Raw genomic sequence first — 18,567 nt, forward strand, 5'->3', positions numbered from 1 at the left:
TTCAGAATGTGCCAGTAGAAATAGGTGGGATTAGCACGCCAGCACAGCTGATGTCATTTCCATAGCTGTCAGGTCTATCTGACAAAGAAATTTTTTTACGTACTCTAAACTCAACAGTTTGATATGTAAATAAAATAAAAACTGAAGCCTGTCAGTCAGTGTTCACATTAGATAGTCTCCTATACATAAATTTGCACAAATTCAGTAACTCTCATGGGATACAAATGTACAACGTATTTCCAAACTGAATTTTCATGAATACCACATTTATTGTGGTATATTCACAAATATTCCTGTGAACTATTTATGAATAAATTAGTTCCTGTGCAGGTTGGTACAGAAGGTTCACTGTAGAGACAAGAATCCTGGACTCTCATTTATCAAAGGTGGATACACATGAATCTGTGTGTAGATTGTGTAATCGGTCTTTTCAATACAAAGTGTGGACTTTATTAAAGCAAATATTTGCGTAGATGTGTACATATATTTCCACTCAGCTGGCCTGCTAATACACTGGATTATTTCTGAATATATTCTTTCATTCATTCAGTCTCAGTAGCCATTTTGTCCTTACCTGACCAGGTTCATGGTTGGTCCCAAATCTATCCTGGTAATACAGCACAAGGTGAGAGAATTCTCCATGAATGAGAAACCAGTCCATAGCAGGAACTATGCATGTATATTTACACACACCAGCTCACACCTAAGGGCAATCTAGCATGGCCAAAAGTTTGAGGAAACCAGAGAACCCAGAGGAAAACACATACGAGCACAGCGAGAACATGTTAAACTCCACACAGATAATAACCTGAGCTCAGGATCAAACCAGGGTCCCTGGAGCTGTAAGGCACCACTGTGCTACAGAGCTCTGAATGTAATTAGTGTTAAATGAATGGATTTTTGCATGCAGATCAAAAAGTGATTTTGGTGGTGATATCCTTTTAGAAATGGTAAGAATAGATTTTCTGTGATCTGGGAAAACAAGAACTTTGATGAAGGGATATTCAGTTGTTTACTGTTTTGAAAGAATGATGATTTGATTACCTAGCCAGTGTCAGGGTGCAGGCACTTATGGATGCAAGCACAGGGGAGAAAGGGTGCATCGCAAACTGTCAACAAATCCAAATCAGTAAGCTGAAGACATAGTCAGGGATGAGCACGGGTCGGTCAATCAGCAACTGGGATGTCAAAGAGCAGGGAAGGAAACAGAGTCAGGAAATAAACGTAAACAGAGTCAAAACACGAGTAGTCAGGCAGGAAGTCAGAAGGCTTGGTATGATCAGGTACGAAGACACAGAATGATACTTCACAATGGGTGTTTGTGACTGCTGAGCTTATATAGGGAAGTGGATGCTGGCAAATAGTAGACAGGTGCACTTGTTAGTATTCTGGAGATGAGGAGCGCTGTGGTGCTTGGAAGTTGTAGTCCGGACCGGCCATGTTTGGAGACTGCTCCGAACTCTGGTCTTCAGTGCTGTTACTGACAGACACCACCACCACCCCCAGAAGTAAACTCCTTTCTTGAACGACCTCTCTTTCTTGGCGCTGGCTTGTCTGGATGCTCTTTGTGGTATTCCTGTGTGAGGAGTGGATCCAAGATGTCTCTGGAGCTAAACTAGCTGCACTCCTCCAGGCTGTACCCCTCCCAGTCAACCAGGTACTCCAGCTGCCCTTGTTTGCACTGAGAATTGAGGATTTTATGAACCTGGTATACAGGGTCCCCTTCTAATTGCAGGGAGGGAGGTTCCTGGCTGGGTGTGTTTGTGGCTAGAGAGCCTTGGATGGCAAGCATGACACATGGAATATGGGAGCCATTCTGCAGTGAGGTGGGAGTTCCAACTCATATGAAACCTCATTGATTTTGCAAAATCACCTTATGAGGATCAAAGTATTGAGCTTGGAGCTTCTGACAGGTATTTGGCTCTCATAAGTCCTTAGTGGACACCCACACTCTGTCACCTAGAGCATATTCCATGGTCTCCCCTCTATGCTTGTCTGCATACTGCTTATACTTTTTGTTGACTAGTTCTAGTCTTTGGTGAACTTCCTCTCATGCTTGCTCAGTCCTCTTAAACCAAGAGTCCACTGCCAGGATTTGAGTTGAGGAATCATCCTAGGGGAAGAGTGTTGGTTGATAGCCAAGGAAACATTGAAATGGAGTTAATTGAGTTGCAGAATGTTTCAAAGAGTTCTGTGTGTATTCTGCCCAGGGAAGGAATCATGCTCAGTCTTTCTGGTTCCTCATACAGAAAATCCTGAGGAAACAGCCTACCTCCTGGTTGGCGTGTTCCACCTGGCCATTGGATTGTGGGTGGTATCCCGAAGTTAAGCTCACCGATACCCCAGCCTGTCCATGAATTTAGCCCATAACCTAGAGATGAACTGGGGACCCCGGTCACTGACGATATCTTCAGAGCTACCATAATATCCGAAGACATGATTATGAGTTCTGCGGTTTTGAATGCTATGGGTAGACCAGGTAGAGGGAGGAGTTTGAGGGCTTTGGAGAATCGATCTATGACCACTAGGATAATTATTGCCTTGGGATTGGGGTAGGTCAGTGATAGTCTATGGCTTTGTGTGACCAGGGTCGTTGAGGCACCGGGAGTAGACAGAGCTTTCTGGCAGGTGCACTCATGGTATCTTCACTTGGGCACACGTGGTGCAGGATGAGACAAAATGGTTAATTTCAGAGGTCATGTTCTCCCACCAATACTTATTTTTGAGAAGTTGATAGGTTCGGTGACTACTGGGATGTCTTATAGCTGGAGAGGAGTGGGCCCAAGTGATGAGTTTACCTTGGAATTGGTGCGGCACATGCATGAGTCCAGGGGGACAGTTCTCAGGTGGACTGGGAGGTTGAGATTGCATTATTTCCTTATCTATGTCCCAGGACATGGCTTGCACAAAGCATTCAGGTGATAAGATGGGTGTGGGCTCTGGAGTGTGGTTTGAAGTGGTAAGGATTCTGGAGAGGGCATTTGCTTTAGTGTTTCTAGAGCCAGGGCGGTAGGAGTTCGTGAATCAGAATTGGATGAAGAACAAAACCCATCTAGCTAGACATGGGTTCAGGTATTTAGCTGTCTTCAAGTATTCTAGATTTTTATGGTCTTTGATGATAGTGAATGGATATGTGGCCCCCTCTAACCAATGTCTCCATTCGTCTATTGCCAGTTTAATAGCTAGGAGTTTTTGATTGCCGATGTCATAGTTCTGCTCGGCTGGGGTGAGTTTCTTGGAGTAGAAAGCAATGGGGTGTAATTTTGGTTCATCCCCTAAGTGCTGAGAAAGGACCCCTCCCACTCTGGTCTCTGAGGCATCAACCTCTACGACAAAAGGTTTAGTAGGATCTGGATGCTTAAGGATGGGGGCGGTTGTGAAGGCAGTCTTGAGCTGGTTGAAAGCTTCTTCGGTTGCTGGGTTCCACTGATGGCATCATGGTGCCTTCTTGAGCAGGGTTATGAAAGGGGCAGCGATCGTGCTGAACCCAAGGATGAAGTGGCGATAAAAATTTGCAAATCCCAGGAAGCATTGTGGTTCTTTTATGGTAGTGGGAGTTGGCCAAGATGTGACTACCGAGACCTTGCTCTGGTCCATGCTTACACCTTCTGCGCTGATGTACCCAAGCAAGGATATCTGGTGGATGTGAAACTTGCATTTCTCTGCTTTTACATACAAAGTGGTTCTTCAATAGTTGGGCGAGTACTGACCTTACATGTTTGTGATGCAAATTTTTGTTGGGGGAGTAGATCAGGATGTCATCTATCTAAGCTATTACAAACCTCCCCAGCAGGTCTCGGAGTACATCATTTATGAGACAGTGGAAGACACTTGGCATGCAAGAAAGCCCATAAGACATGACCAAATATTCAAAGTACCCAGATGTAGTACTAAATGCAGTCTTCCACTCATTGCCTTCTCAAATCCTGACTAGGCTGTAGGTGCTTTGAATATACAGCTTTGAGAAGATCTTAGCTGATCTGAGCTGTTCCAAAGCCAATGGCACCAGAGGAACCGGATAGGGATATTTGACTGATTTGGTTCAAGACTCAATAGTCTATTCAGGGACGAAGACCTCCTCCTTTCTTCTCCACAAAAAAGAAGCTGGCTGAAGCTGGAGATGTTGATGGCCTAATGTACCCCTGTTGCAAAGCCTTCTGTACATACTCTTCCATGGCAGCTTGTTCAATGATGGACAAGGGGTATATGCAGTTGTGAGGAGTAGTACCTGGGAGGAGGTCAATAGCACAGTCATAGGTTCGGTGAGGAGGCAAGCCACTAGCCGTACCCTTACCAAAACTTCCCTGAAGTCCAGGTAACATGAAGGAACATTATCTAAGGAGTCAGGCAGTGGACTCTCCACCAAGGTGGACAATATCAAGATTTGTGGGAGTTTCAGGCAGTTCTGGAAGTAAGACAGGGACCATTGAAGAATTTCTCTATGTTACCATGAGATGAGAGGGTCGTGAAGCTAGAGCCACGGGAATCCCAAGATGAGATCATGATGGGCTGTGTGAGTGACCAACAAGGAAATGTGTTCAACATGAAGTGCTCCCACCTAGATTTTGAGGGGTCATGAGCCCATCACCGATGGGACCCCCATTAATGGCCTTAAGGTTTACTGGTCATTGGAGTTCTTCCATGGGTAAGTTGTATTTCTGGACAATCATACTACTGATGAGATTCCCCTCTGCCCCAAGTCTATGAAGGCAGAGAGAACATGGGTCAAGTCTGGCAGCTTTACCAGTACAGGCATCTTTAGAGAATGTGATATGTAAACCATTTTATGACTCACTGGGCTGGGTTGACTGGTTTCTTGATGGATATGACTCTCCTTCTTAGGGTTTGGTGGGCAAACTGGGCACTTGGCTATCAGATGGCTGGACTCACCACAGTAGAAACATAATCCCTCACAATGCTTCCTATCCCTCTCTGAACATTGTAAGCGAGCATGAGAGACCTCCATGGGAGTCAGGGATGCCGGAGTAGTAGAAGGGGCTGGAGGAGACTGTCACATGGGTCAGTTTCTCAGAAGGTGGTCTAGGCAAATAACCAGCTCAATGAGGGAGTCTAAAGTGAGATGATCATCAAGGCATGCTAGTTCAGTGAGCACTTTAGGGCATAGACCTTGATGAAAGGGAGCCTTAAGAGCGGGCTCATTCCAGCCACTACCAGCAGCTAGTGTGCAAAATTCCAATGCATATTTGGCCACTCTCCGATCTCCCTGTCTGATAGTAAGCAAGCTCTCACCAACCTCAGCACCTTCAGGTTGGTGATCAAAAACTTGCTTGAACAGTTCAATAAATCTATTGTATGAAGTGGTGTGTTCACCCCCACGCTCCCAAACAGCACTACCCCACTGTAAAACCTTGCTTGTGAAAAAATTGAGGAATTGGGCGATCTTCTGTTCCTCTGTGTCTCCCGTGAGAGTGGCGAAATATAGGGAGCATTGTAGAAGAAATCTCTTGCAGTCAGAAACTTCCCCCGAGTACTTTTTTGGATGCGGAACCATTTGGGCTGCACCACCGGAGGACAAGGAGCATGTCAGGATGGCGTGCAAAACAATAGCGGTGAGTTGCAACATTCTGGTGTTAAGATTGCTTATCATTTGCTGATACTCTCCTAACAGTCGCCCCTGAGCACTGAATGCAGTTTGCTTTGCTTCTTCTGCTGTATCCATCGCTGGCAAAGTATCCTGTCAGGGTGCAGGCACTTATGGATGCAAGCACAGGAGATAGCAGGTGCATCACAAACTGTCAACAAATCAAAATCAGTAAGCTGAAGATGTAGTCAGGGGTGGGCACAGGTTGGTTGATCAACAAATGGGATGTCAAAGAACAGGCAAGGAAACGGAGTCGGGAAATAAGCATAAACAGACTCGAAACACGAGTAGTTAGGCAGGAAGTCAGAAGGCTTGGTATGATCAGGTATGGAGACACATAATACTTCATGATGGGTGTTTGTGACTGCTGAGCTTATATAGGGAAATGAATGCTGGTAAATAGGAGACAGGTGTACTTGTTAGTATTCCGGAGATGAGGGCCACTGTGGTGCTTGGGAGTTGTAGTCTGGAGCAGCCATGTTTGGAGGCTCCTCTGAATTCCAATTTTCAGCACTGTTATTGACAGCCAACAAGGTATATTTGATAGTTTTTTGCATAAAGGTAATATAATAAGGATTTTCACATTTTTGCTGATACTCTCCTAACAGTCGCCCCTGAGCACTGAATGCAGTTTGCTTTGCTTCTTCTGCTGTATCCATCGCTGGCAAAGTATCCTGTCAGGGTGCAGGCACTTATGGATGCAAGCACAGGAGATAGCAGGTGCATCACAAACTGTCAACAAATCAAAATCAGTAAGCATTTCTAAAGTGAGATGATCATCAAGGCATGCTAGTTCAGTGAGCACTTTAGGGCATAGACCTTGATGAAAGGGAGCCTTAAGAGCGGGCTCATTCCAGCCACTACCAGCAGCTAGTGTGCAAAATTCCAATGCATATTTGGCCACTCTCCGATCTCCCTGTCTGATAGTAAGCAAGCTCTCACCAACCTCAGCACCTTCAGGTTGGTGATCAAAAACTTGCTTGAACAGTTCAATAAATCTATTGTATGAAGTGGTGTGTTCACCCCCACGCTCCCAAACAGCACTACCCCACTGTAAAACCTTGCTTGTGAAAAAATTGAGGAATTGGGCGATCTTCTGTTCCTCTGTGTCTCCCGTGAGAGTGGCGAAATATAGGGAGCATTGTAGAAGAAATCTCTTGCAGTCAGAAACTTCCCCCGAGTACTTTTTTGGATGCGGAACCATTTGGGCTGCACCACCGGAGGACAAGGAGCATGTCAGGATGGCGTGCAAAACAATAGCGGTGAGTTGCAACATTCTGGTGTTAAGATTGCTTATCATTTGCTGATACTCTCCTAACAGTCGCCCCTGAGCACTGAATGCAGTTTGCTTTGCTTCTTCTGCTGTATCCATCGCTGGCAAAGTATCCTGTCAGGGTGCAGGCACTTATGGATGCAAGCACAGGAGATAGCAGGTGCATCACAAACTGTCAACAAATCAAAATCAGTAAGCTGAAGATGTAGTCAGGGGTGGGCACAGGTTGGTTGATCAACAAATGGGATGTCAAAGAACAGGCAAGGAAACGGAGTCGGGAAATAAGCATAAACAGACTCGAAACACGAGTAGTTAGGCAGGAAGTCAGAAGGCTTGGTATGATCAGGTATGGAGACACATAATACTTCATGATGGGTGTTTGTGACTGCTGAGCTTATATAGGGAAATGAATGCTGGTAAATAGGAGACAGGTGTACTTGTTAGTATTCCGGAGATGAGGGCCACTGTGGTGCTTGGGAGTTGTAGTCTGGAGCAGCCATGTTTGGAGGCTCCTCTGAATTCCAATTTTCAGCACTGTTATTGACAGCCAACAAGGTATATTTGATAGTTTTTTGCATAAAGGTAATATAATAAGGATTTTCACATTTTTGTATAATTTTGAATGGGAATTTAATAATCTGTTTAGAATATTTGAAAACAATTAACATTGCTAATTTTAATTTAAAAAATTAATTGCTAAATTGCTAAGCATTTATAAATTTGAGCATTATTTACTTTACATCATGTGTTAATTTCAATATTGAACTCTCTTCACCAGAAGAAATATCCATTTGATCCATTCCTGTCTTCTTGAGTCTTGTGCGTCATTCCTGCAGCTGACCAACTGAAGTCTCCTGTGTCTTTATGCATTATAAAGCTATTAGAGTTAGCACACACTCCATTGTTTGCATTTTCATTGACGTGGTAGATTCACACTTTAGCTCGAAAAAAATGGCAATAGGGACAGTGAAAATAATGTGATGTGTATTTTTTTAGTAAATCAATTAGCCCCTTTATTTTGGTTATGGCACTGATGGCATCACTACACTTGCAGATAGACAAAATATGGAAGTAAGATCCAGACCGTTGCTGTGAAAAACAAAACTTTTCTCTATTGTGAATAAAACTGGAGGAATATCAAGTGTAAGAAATGCATTTTGAACACAACATTGATCATACATGAATTTTCAAAACTAGGTCACTCACAGATACTGATACAACAAAACCACCTTAAAGGGTAACCCCTTCTGTTTTTCCAGCAGTGTGTCTTATTTCCGAGAAATAAACATTTCCTGAGTTATGAAACTTTGAAGACTAATTGCAAAAGTGCTCACAAATGCATTCATCAGGCACAAACTGTTAAGCTTCATTGCAGAAATTTGTTTGTATGATATCTGGAGGCACATTTTATGAATCTCAATTGTATTGTGCATGCAAAACTTCTACAGTTTATGCATAAAATATAATTTAAGAACCTTTTTCTACCCAATGTTGATGATGGCCAGGTCTTCATAAAGGAAATAAATTAAAACAACAGGGACACAGTCATTCTGAACAATGTTTTTCTCTGATTGTGTCTTGTACCGTAACTATGTTTTTTACAACCTTGCATTAGCACTAGCAAGCAAAAGGCTAGGAGGAGTTTTGCATTGTCATAGACAGGCAGGACAGACAGACAGACAGACAGACAGACAGACAGACAATGTGGTTCTTACCGCTCTTGACCCAGTGTGTTGCATGTGCGCTGTATGTGATGGTGTAACAGCAGCGATGGTGGTTCTGTTGTAAATCATTCCATCGGATACTGATGGCAGCATTTTGTTCCACACCTGCACTTGGCTTCTCAAACATAGAGATCATGACTGACCTAAAACATATCGCACTCACCTCAAACACACACAAAAAACACACTCTAAAACTAACATGTGAGGACCAAAAGCAGACAACACGTGAATGTTTGTACCATATAGGCTTGAAACTTTTGAAAAGATCTTTTGAAAAGTGAATACAGGCAAGGACAGGTATGCGTATGTGAATGAAGACAAGGCACACACAGTAAAATCTGGCATAATACCACTTCTATATTCTGTACTTGTCCCAAAAGCAACTTTAATCACCTAAAATACCTAATAATTAGGTGTTAAAGGGTCAAGTTAACGCTACAATCTTGGCCATATGCCACTCAGAGAACATAATAGAACCAGAGCACACATGAGCTTTGTTATTTGTGCTTTTGACCTTGGTTTAGTCTAATATAAAACTTTTTATCATGTTGCAGCTTTCTAGCTCACTTGTTCCTTTCCCTTTGTTCTGATCACATAAACACAATCATCTCACTGCTGAGGTAGAGTGAGAGAAAGAGAGACATATCACATAAATATACATAGGGCATCAAGACTCTGGCATGCCACATTATTCATTGCCTCTAGTTCATCCCCAAATACCTCCACTATTGGGGATGTTCATCCATGCAACATAATGCCTCTCCTGCTAACAGGTGAAAACAGGTATGCTACAGATGAAAATAGGCATAGAAGAAGACTGATGCATACAAGTGAGTACAAAAAAAGGACACACAAGTATGGTGATTACAAGTATGGACATGTAAATATATGGAAGGACGGCATGAATACGAAGTGTACCTGCCGTCATCTGTCCTCATCTGTTCTGTACTGGGATTCCTTATCCTGTTTTGTCCACACATGATCTTACGTCTACTGTCATACACTGCTCTTGACAGGTACATATCCTACCTTCTTTATCTGTCCTTACATTCTCCTCAACTGTAGAAACCTGTCCACACATGCTCTTCCCTGTACTGACAGTCACATATGTCTTCCAATTGTACTCATTTGTCTTCACACTGTACTTACTTTTCACCTCTGACCCCCTTTCCCCAAATACTTCCCTTTATGTGTCTTCCCCAGTTGTCACCTATCTTGTGTACTTACCTGATCATCACTGCACCTGTCTGTAGACACCTGTATCATGTTCCTATTTGAATTGAATATATGGAGCTTAAACGAACGGTGTGTGAACAAGATATTCAGATTAATTTCATTTATGTGTGAGGATTTAGGACACAGTAAAATCTGAATAAATTTGGTAATTACTTTTAAATAACTGATTAAATATGGTTGGAATTTAGTGGTACAAGACCAAAGACAATAGTTAAAAATAAATACATGTTTGTCTAGGGTAACCTATTGTGATTGCTTCCAGGTTTACATTACAACACGAGTCTGATGAAGGTTGATTCCAGACTGAGATTGCATATTTTGGCCTGATTCTTGTTAGAAGGATATTGGTTGAAGAAAATGATAGACACCTGTCAGCTAATTTGAAAAAAAAGTTATTTAATATCTTTATAACTTACAACTATGTCATTATAAAATCCAATCTATGCTCTCGTCCTTTCAGAATGAATAACACTGATGAAAACAGGGCCCCATGCAGGCTTTTCCATGCTCAGGTCTTCCCTCACAACAGGTTTGTGCACACAAGCAGAGTAGAAAGAGATGAAAGGACAATAAACAGCAATAAAGCCAAGCACATAAAGCTTCCTGTCAGAAAAAATTTCAAATCTCACCTGTCCTGCTACATCTCCAAAGCTGAGCACAGCATGTTCAGGTCTCTCAGAATGATACCAATAATGGAGGCAGATGGGAGTGTGATGCAGGCTATGAATTTTATACTGACAGCTGAACTCTTGCTTAGAGAGCAGATCATAAAAGCATATCTCCTTACTGGTGAAGGAAACAGCAAGCTAATGGAGGGATGAGAAGATGGGACAGATAGACAAAATTACATATTGCATACACACACACACACACAAAACCTCTTACTGATATGCAGAAAGGAAAGAGAGGCAACAGGAAGATTTTATTGACATAACACATTGAACTAAGAACTGTACAAATGTTATATAACAAACCACATCCACTTAATTTTATATTCAAATTTAATGGAAAGTATACTAAAATTGTCTCAATCTAGATTTTAAAATAATTACATTTTGATTTAATCATAGAAAAAAGAAGAAGCACTTCTAATATTAATTGGCAAAATATAGGCTATCAAAGTCCATTTGCAGCAGAAAACAAAGCACAGTTTTCGAGAAACTTTAAGAAAAATATGTGATGTATCGGCTTTTACTTTGTTACATACACAATAATATACAATGAAATTATTTTCCCAGCTTGTTAGGGTCAGAACACAGCGTCAACCAGAGAGCAAATACAGCAGAACAGCACCCCTGGAGCAGATAGGGTTAAGGGCACTGCTCCAAAGGCCCAGCAATGGCAGCTTGGTGGTACTGGGGATTGAACCCTCAACCTTTTGATCACCTGGAGAATAAACCACTGAGCCACCATGTGTAGAGTTAATAAGCAGAGTGGCTGCTAATCAGAACAGGATTCTTCATTTCCTATTTATCTTGTGCACAGTGGGCATTGAAGAAGCAAAAAGTACTGCATCTCTTAAAACTTTCACAATAGCAAATGCATCAGAACAAGCTTCTCACTACTAAAGCAAAAAAAAAAAAAGTCATTTTATGAAATTGGACTGTTAATATGTACATTAAGCAGGACTGGTCTATTATTGCTTGTTTACCTTGTGCACCATACCCAGCCACTGGGGCTACACAAGCCAGCGCATACTTAGTGCCAGTCCCAAACCCAGATTGATTGGGGAGGGTTGCGTCAGAATTGCATCTGGTATAAAACCTACATCAACTCAAATATGTAGAATAGATCTGTTGTGGAGACCCCTAATGCGAGCAGCCAGAAGAAGACCTTATGCACCATGTGCAGAGATTGGCTCATAAATAGAAAATGCATTTCTTGTCATGAAGCATACAGATGCAAGTGGAAATTTTATGTTTTTATTTAAAAACAATTGTGGCATCAACGCTGTTATTAAGCATTAGTTGTGAATGATGAGAGGAGTTGAGGAGAAGGAGTGTGGTAATGGAGAAATGCATGCACCTCTGTGTGGTCAAATAGACAAGTGTATTTATAAATGTACAATATGTCTCAAGGGTTTTTATGATTTCAGTAAGGTTTATATAGCAACATATATTTCTCACTCCCAGGTTTTGGCATCACTGTGATGCCCTGGTAGTTAACAAACGGAATGAGGAAACAGGAGGCCTGTTTTTTGAGAGCATGACTTGGTATTTTATTACAGTATTTATATTTTACTGGAGGCTGACAAGTGATCAGATGATTAATGCTGGAGTGAGACATAGTAATAAAAGTAAAAAGTTAATAGGTGAGATATTTCCTTAAACTTTAATAAGTACCATCTTTTACTTTAAGATACAGTATATAGTTAATAAGCAGAATATATCTCTCACTATATATTTACCTTATGGACGTTGGGCAGCACCACCATACCCGTAACCCAGAGGTCTTTGGGTTTGACTGAATCATTGTGGAGCTTGTGGCTCTTGAGCAGCATTAGATTCTCAGCCCAGACAGCCATCATGCCCTCTTTACTCACACTTAGGTAGCAGCCAGTGCCCAGGTCTACCAGGCTCTGGATTTGCCCTCTGTGAGGGGCAGGTAGAAGGCGAGGCGGGCACCAGTGTGGTACTGCTGACATTGTAGTTTGCTCCTGTTTCTCTGAAAGTCCCAGAAGAAGGTAAGATGCTAGGCGATGCCAGTCCACCCAGCCCTCCCTGGACACATCCACACTGTCAAATAAATGCTCATATTCCTCCCGTGAGCCGCGGCCAATCATGGAGTAGAACTGGTCTATAAACTCCTCACGTTGCATGCGCACTGAATCACCAGAGCCATTGCATGACTGGAATTCAAATAAAATGGACAAAATGGTTCTGATACTGCAACTGGAGTAATGAAACATAAGAATAACTCCAGTAGGATATGAAGACTGAATGTCAAACAACTGTTTCTGTTTCAGAAAGTTGTTGTTGTACTCAGGGAATACATGTAAAGCAATAATCTGATCTCAGAATGGTACCCCAGACACTGAAGCTGTGAGGCAGTTATACTTCCCTCTGTTCCATCATGCTGCCTTAATTTAAATATTGTTTTAATGCTAATTACTATTATTGTTATTAGTGTTTTGCCAAGAGCAGAAGTTCAGAAAGTGGTGGTTAAAAATGGAATTTGTTTCAATGATGACTCTTATTCTTCACTATTTTCAACAGAACAATGGAGAAACACCATATTCTGTCTATTTCACATCTTAAAAAGTGCCTTCATGTGACAGCATGTATAATCAAATAAGATTTGAATGTAAGGTACTTATGTATATGCTAAAGCATAATTCCTACTATATGGCATAATGTTGATGCTGATTATATCACAGGGTACTGGCTTTTATGAAATGCCATTTGTGCTTAAAATTAAGGGTTTTTTTTAAATGAAATAAATAATCACCCAAAAAAGTGTAACCATTTACTATAAACAGATAAAAATGCATAATTAATTAAAAGTATCCTGGTTGCAATCTTTTTTTCCCCAAATCATAATGTATTTTTTTTTAATTTACATATTGATTTATTGATTTCAAAACAGCCTCTTTGGGAGTTAGAGTTTTACAGTTTTCTAGAGACAATGTACAACACCTTCTACTCTTTATTTTTATATAAATTATTAAACACATTATTATAACATAATTATGACACAAATTATTAAAGTTTTTTATAATAAGAAGAAGCCTTCTATTTAATTATGCCAATTTCACTATTTATTGAATTAATATTGCACACTGTTGATTTTTTGCAAGTAATTACTTATTTGAGAGTTGTCTTTTATGTATTTAATTTAGTCATAAATGAAATTCCATATCTGCTTTCCTAAACATAATAAGATGAAGGAAGAAAATAAATTGAAAGATTATGAGTTCCCTAACCTCATAATCCAAGCTTCCTCACTCACTCAAACACACACATCCTATAAAACACACACACACACACACTCTAAAACACTGTCTCATCTTCCCCTCTAAAGCTCACTGATCTTACCTGAAACACACTCTGCATCTTGATGAAGTCCTCAATGCTCAGCCGACTCTCAAGCATCTCCACCTCCCTCACTGTTGCCATTGTTTCAGCTGTCAATCAAGATTTAGAGGACACAAACGTGTGACTCCTTTGGCGGAAAATGGCAAAGTTCACAAAGACACCAATTTCTGCTGCCCAGCATCAGATTAGACAGAGATACAACATTGAAGTGAGAGATAATGAATTACTGCTGTGATGCCTTGGCTAATGTTAAAATCCCTATAAATTATTGATATTAGGTTTTTTTTGTGTGAATATATTGTATTCATATTTTTAACATAACAAAAAACACTAAATGGAATAGAAAAAAACCTAAGAGGCACACATAATACAATCAATAACCTTAGACATGAATTGCACTGTGGTAGCTTTTGAGTGAGGTAGCCTGGCTGTGTCCCTTTCCACCAAAAGAATATCCACAAAGAAACATAAAAAGAATGAATTCAGAGAAGGAATAGGCTTAATATGCAGTTTGAGAACTGTCTTTTTAACAGCAGTTGCACAAGCCAGTAGTATATTCTTATGAAGGGGGTTTAGATTGAAAGATGATTTATCTCTGAGTAAAAATAATGCTGAGGATATAGGAATATCTTTTTCTAAAAGAGATGACAACAGGTCTGCAGCAATTTCCCAACGATATCTGACTAGGGGATACGGGACTAGAATACACGGAGAAAGGTACCAATAACATTTGAGGAACATTTGGGACATGAAATTTCAGCAGTTTCATCTGAAATTGAGGAGTTATCAAAAATCTATGTACAAATTTATAATTAATCAACTGGTGAGCAAAATTTTTAGATGAAGCAAAAACAATTCTTACAAATAAGATCCTAATCCGGTTCCCCATTAGCTTCATACAAATCAATGTAAAACACATCAAATAACTCCATGATCACAAGGGATAGTGGAGCATTAGAGATAAACATATTATAAAGACTGGATACAAAACTCATGGAAACATTACCTGACTTAAAAAAAAAGTATGGCCAAAGGCTGAATTTCTGTAGGAATGTGCCATGAAACAGTCTGAGACAGAAAAAGTAGGAAGAACCAGGGATGTAATAAGAATCTTAAGTTATTATGTTGTCCCTTGTCATCGAAGATGAGCTGGAAAGTAAGAATCCATCCATCTATCCATTATCTGTAGCCGCTTTATCCTGTTCTACAGGGTCACAGGCAAGCTGGAGCCTATCCCAGCTGACTACGGGCGAGAGGCGGGGTACACCCTGGACAAGTCGCCAGGTCATCACAGGGCTGACACAGAGACAACCAACCATTCACACTCACACCTACGGTCAACTTAGAGCCACCAATTAGCCTAACCTGCATGTCTTTGGACTGTGGGGGAAACCAGAGCACCCGGAGGAAACCCACGCAGACGCGGGGAGAACATGTAAAATCCGCACAGAAAGGCCCCCGTTGGCCACTGGGCTCGAACCCTGAACCTTCTTGCTGTGAGGCGACACTGCCACTTACGCCATTGTGCCACCACCTTGTGTCAGTCCATCTCTGAGGAGCTCAGGCCCAAAGAATTTGGCTACATTTCTCGATGTTGTTGATATACGGCTTTAAAACAGCTCATTTTTATTTCTATATTAAGGAACTGTCTGTGTAGAGAGGTTTGAAATATTAATAAAAGTTTGTCTTTGCTCTAGATAGCTGTACAGTGCCTTGCAGAAGTATTCATCCCCCTTGGTGTTTGTCCTGTTTTGTCACATTACAAGCTGGAATTAAAATGAATTTTTGGGGGGTTAGCACCATTTGATTTACACAACATGCCTACCACTTTAAAATGTACACTTTTTTTTATTGTGACACAAACAATAATTAAGATTAAAAAACAGAAATCTGGAGTGTGCATAGATATTTACCCCCTTTCATATGAAACCCCTACATAAGAGCTGCTCCAACCAATTCACTTCATAAGTCACATAATTAGTTGATTAAGATCCACCTGTGTGCAATCAAAGTGTCACATGATCTGTCACATGATGTCTGTATAAATCAACCTGTTCTGGAAGGACCCTGACTCTGCTACACTACGAAGTAAGCAACATGAGAACCAAGGAGCACTCCAAACAGGTCAGAGACAAAATTGTGGAGAATTATAATTAGGATTGGGTTATAAAAAATATCCCAAACTTTGAATATCCCACAGAGCACCATTAAATCCATTATAGCAAAATGGAAAGAACATGGCACCACTACAAACCTGACAAGAGAAGGCCACCCACCAAAACTCACAGACCAGGCAAGGAGGGCATTAATCAGAGATGCAACAAAGACACCAAAGATAACACTGAAGGAGCTGCAAAGATCCACAGTGGAGATGGGAGTATCTGTCCATAGGACCACTTTAAGCTGTACACCCTACAGAGGAGGGCTTTATGGAAGAGTGGCCAGAAAAAAAGCCATTGCTGAAGAAAACACGTTTGGAGTTTGCCCAACAGCATGTGGCAGACTCCTCAAACACATGGAAGAAGATTCTCTGGTCAAATGAGACAAAAATTGAACTTTTTGGCCATCATGGGAAATGCCATGTGTGGCACAAACCCAACACCCTGAGAACACCGTCCCTACAATGAAGCATGATGGTGGCAGCATCATGATGTGGGGATGTTTTTTTTATCTGCAGGTACAAGAAAGCTGGTCAGGACTAAAGGAAAGATGGATGGCACTAAATGCAGGGCAATTCTGGAGGAAAACCTGTTTGAGTCAGCCAGAGGTTTCAGATTGGGATGAAGGTTCACAGTCCAGCAGGACAATGACTCTAAACATACTGCTAAAGTGACACTGGGGTGGTTTAAAGGGAAACATTTAAATGTCTTGGAATGGCCTAGTCAAAGCCCAGACCTCAATCTAATTGAGAATCTGTGGCATAACTTGAAGATTGCTACACACCAACACAACCCATCTAACTTGAAGAAGTTGGAGCAGTTTTGCCTTGAGGAGTGGGCAAAAATCCCAGTGGCTAGATGTGCTAAGCTAATAGAGACATACCCCAAGAGACTTGCAGCTGTAATTGTAGCAAAAGGTGGCTCTACAAAGTATTGACTTTGAGAGGGTGAATACCTATGCACACTCAATTTCTGTTTTTTCATCTTATTGTTTGTGTCACAATAAAAAAAAGTGCACCTTTAAAGTGGTAGGTATGTTGTGTAAATCAAATGGTGCTAACCCCCCAAAAATCAATTTTAATACCAGCTTGTAATGCAACAAAACAGGACAAACACTAAGAGAGGATGAATACTTTTGCAAGGCACTGTATATGCTTTTTTATATAGGCAATAAAATTAACCAAGGTTTTTCAGTTATCTATAACATTTATATTAAACAGGCTTAACTGATGTTGGGACCCTGAGACAGAGTCCCTGACACTTTTTCATATGTCTGATTTAATCCCCAACATTTCTTGCTGGAACAAGCAGGGATGTCCCTGAAAAGGTTGTCATCTGTATGGCAGCATATGTTGCTCCAAAACCTGTATGTACATTTCAGCATTAATGGTGCCTTCACCACGGTGGTGTAGTGGTTAGTGCTGTCGCCTCACAGCAAGAAGGTCCTGGGTTCGAGCCCCATGGCCAGCAAGGGCCTTTCTGTGTGGAGTTTGCATCTTCTCCCCGTGTCCGCGTGGGTTTCCTCCGGGTGCTCCGGTTTCCCCCACAGTCCAAAGACATGCAGGTTAGGTTAACTGGTGACTCTAAATTGACCGTAGGTGTGAATGTGAGTGTGAATGGTTGTCTGTGTCTATGTGTCAGCCCTGTGATGACCTGGTGACTTGTCCAGGGTATACCCTGCCTTTCGCCCGTAGTCAGCTGGGATAGGCTCCAGCTTGCCTGTGACCCTGTAGAACAGGATAAAGTGGCTAGAGATAATGAGAGATGAAATGAGATGGTGCCTTCAATATGCAAGTTACCTTTGCCATGGGCACTAACACACCCCCATACCATCACAGATGCTGGCTTTGAACTTTGTACTGGTAACAGTCTGGATGGTCCTTTTCCTCTTTAGCCCAGAGGACTCGTCAGACCACAGCACTCTTTTCTACTTTGTGTCAGTCCATCTCTGAGGAGCTCAGGCCCAGAGAATTTGGCTACATTTCTCGATGTTGTTGATATATGGCTTTAACTTTGCATAGTAGATGCAGTGACAAACTTTATTTACTGACAGTTTTTTGAAGCATTCCTGAGACCATGTGGTAATATTCTTTATATAATTGTGTCAGTTTTCAATGCAGTGCTGCCTGAGAGATTGAAGTTTGTGGGTGTTCAATGCTAGTTTTCAGCCATGCACCTTATATGCGGAGATTTCTCTGGATTCTTTGAATCTTTTGATAACATTATGGATTGTCAGTATGTTAGAATGCAGGCACTTACAGATGTATGCACAGAGGAGAACAGATAGCCGAATGCTAACAAAGCCAAGCCGCGGGGCTGGAAACGGTGTCGGTAAACTAGCGAGGATCGGGCTATCGGCAAACAAACAATGTAACGTAGGGAAGACAAAGAGCGAAAACATGGAGGAAATAGCAAAGGGTCAGAAATACAAGAGGCAGTCAGAAAAGATACAAGGCTTGGTATGAACTGAACTAGCAGGACAATACTTTACAATGGTGTGTTTGTTAGAGGAGCTTAAATAGAGGAACAGGTGATTAAG

General features: G+C 41.4%; 1 protein-coding gene across 1 annotated transcript in view; it reads right to left on the reverse strand.

Annotated features, from left to right (window-relative positions):
• LOC132888330 (WD repeat-containing protein 49-like) overlaps window positions 1–18,567 on the reverse strand; it is a 141,019-nt gene that overhangs the window by 116,492 nt on the left and 5,960 nt on the right. Inside the window, exons 2-5 of the mRNA XM_060924390.1 lie at window positions 13,870–13,958; window positions 12,243–12,683; window positions 10,465–10,641; window positions 8,591–8,762 (exon numbers count right to left, since the gene is read on the reverse strand). Coding sequence (XP_060780373.1) covers window positions 8,591–8,762; window positions 10,465–10,641; window positions 12,243–12,683; window positions 13,870–13,958 — 879 coding nt within the window. The remainder of the gene's footprint in view (window positions 1–8,590; window positions 8,763–10,464; window positions 10,642–12,242; window positions 12,684–13,869; window positions 13,959–18,567) is intronic.

This window comes from Neoarius graeffei, chromosome 6 (assembly GCF_027579695.1).
Source record: "Neoarius graeffei isolate fNeoGra1 chromosome 6, fNeoGra1.pri, whole genome shotgun sequence".
NCBI lineage: Eukaryota > Metazoa > Chordata > Actinopteri > Siluriformes > Ariidae > Neoarius > Neoarius graeffei.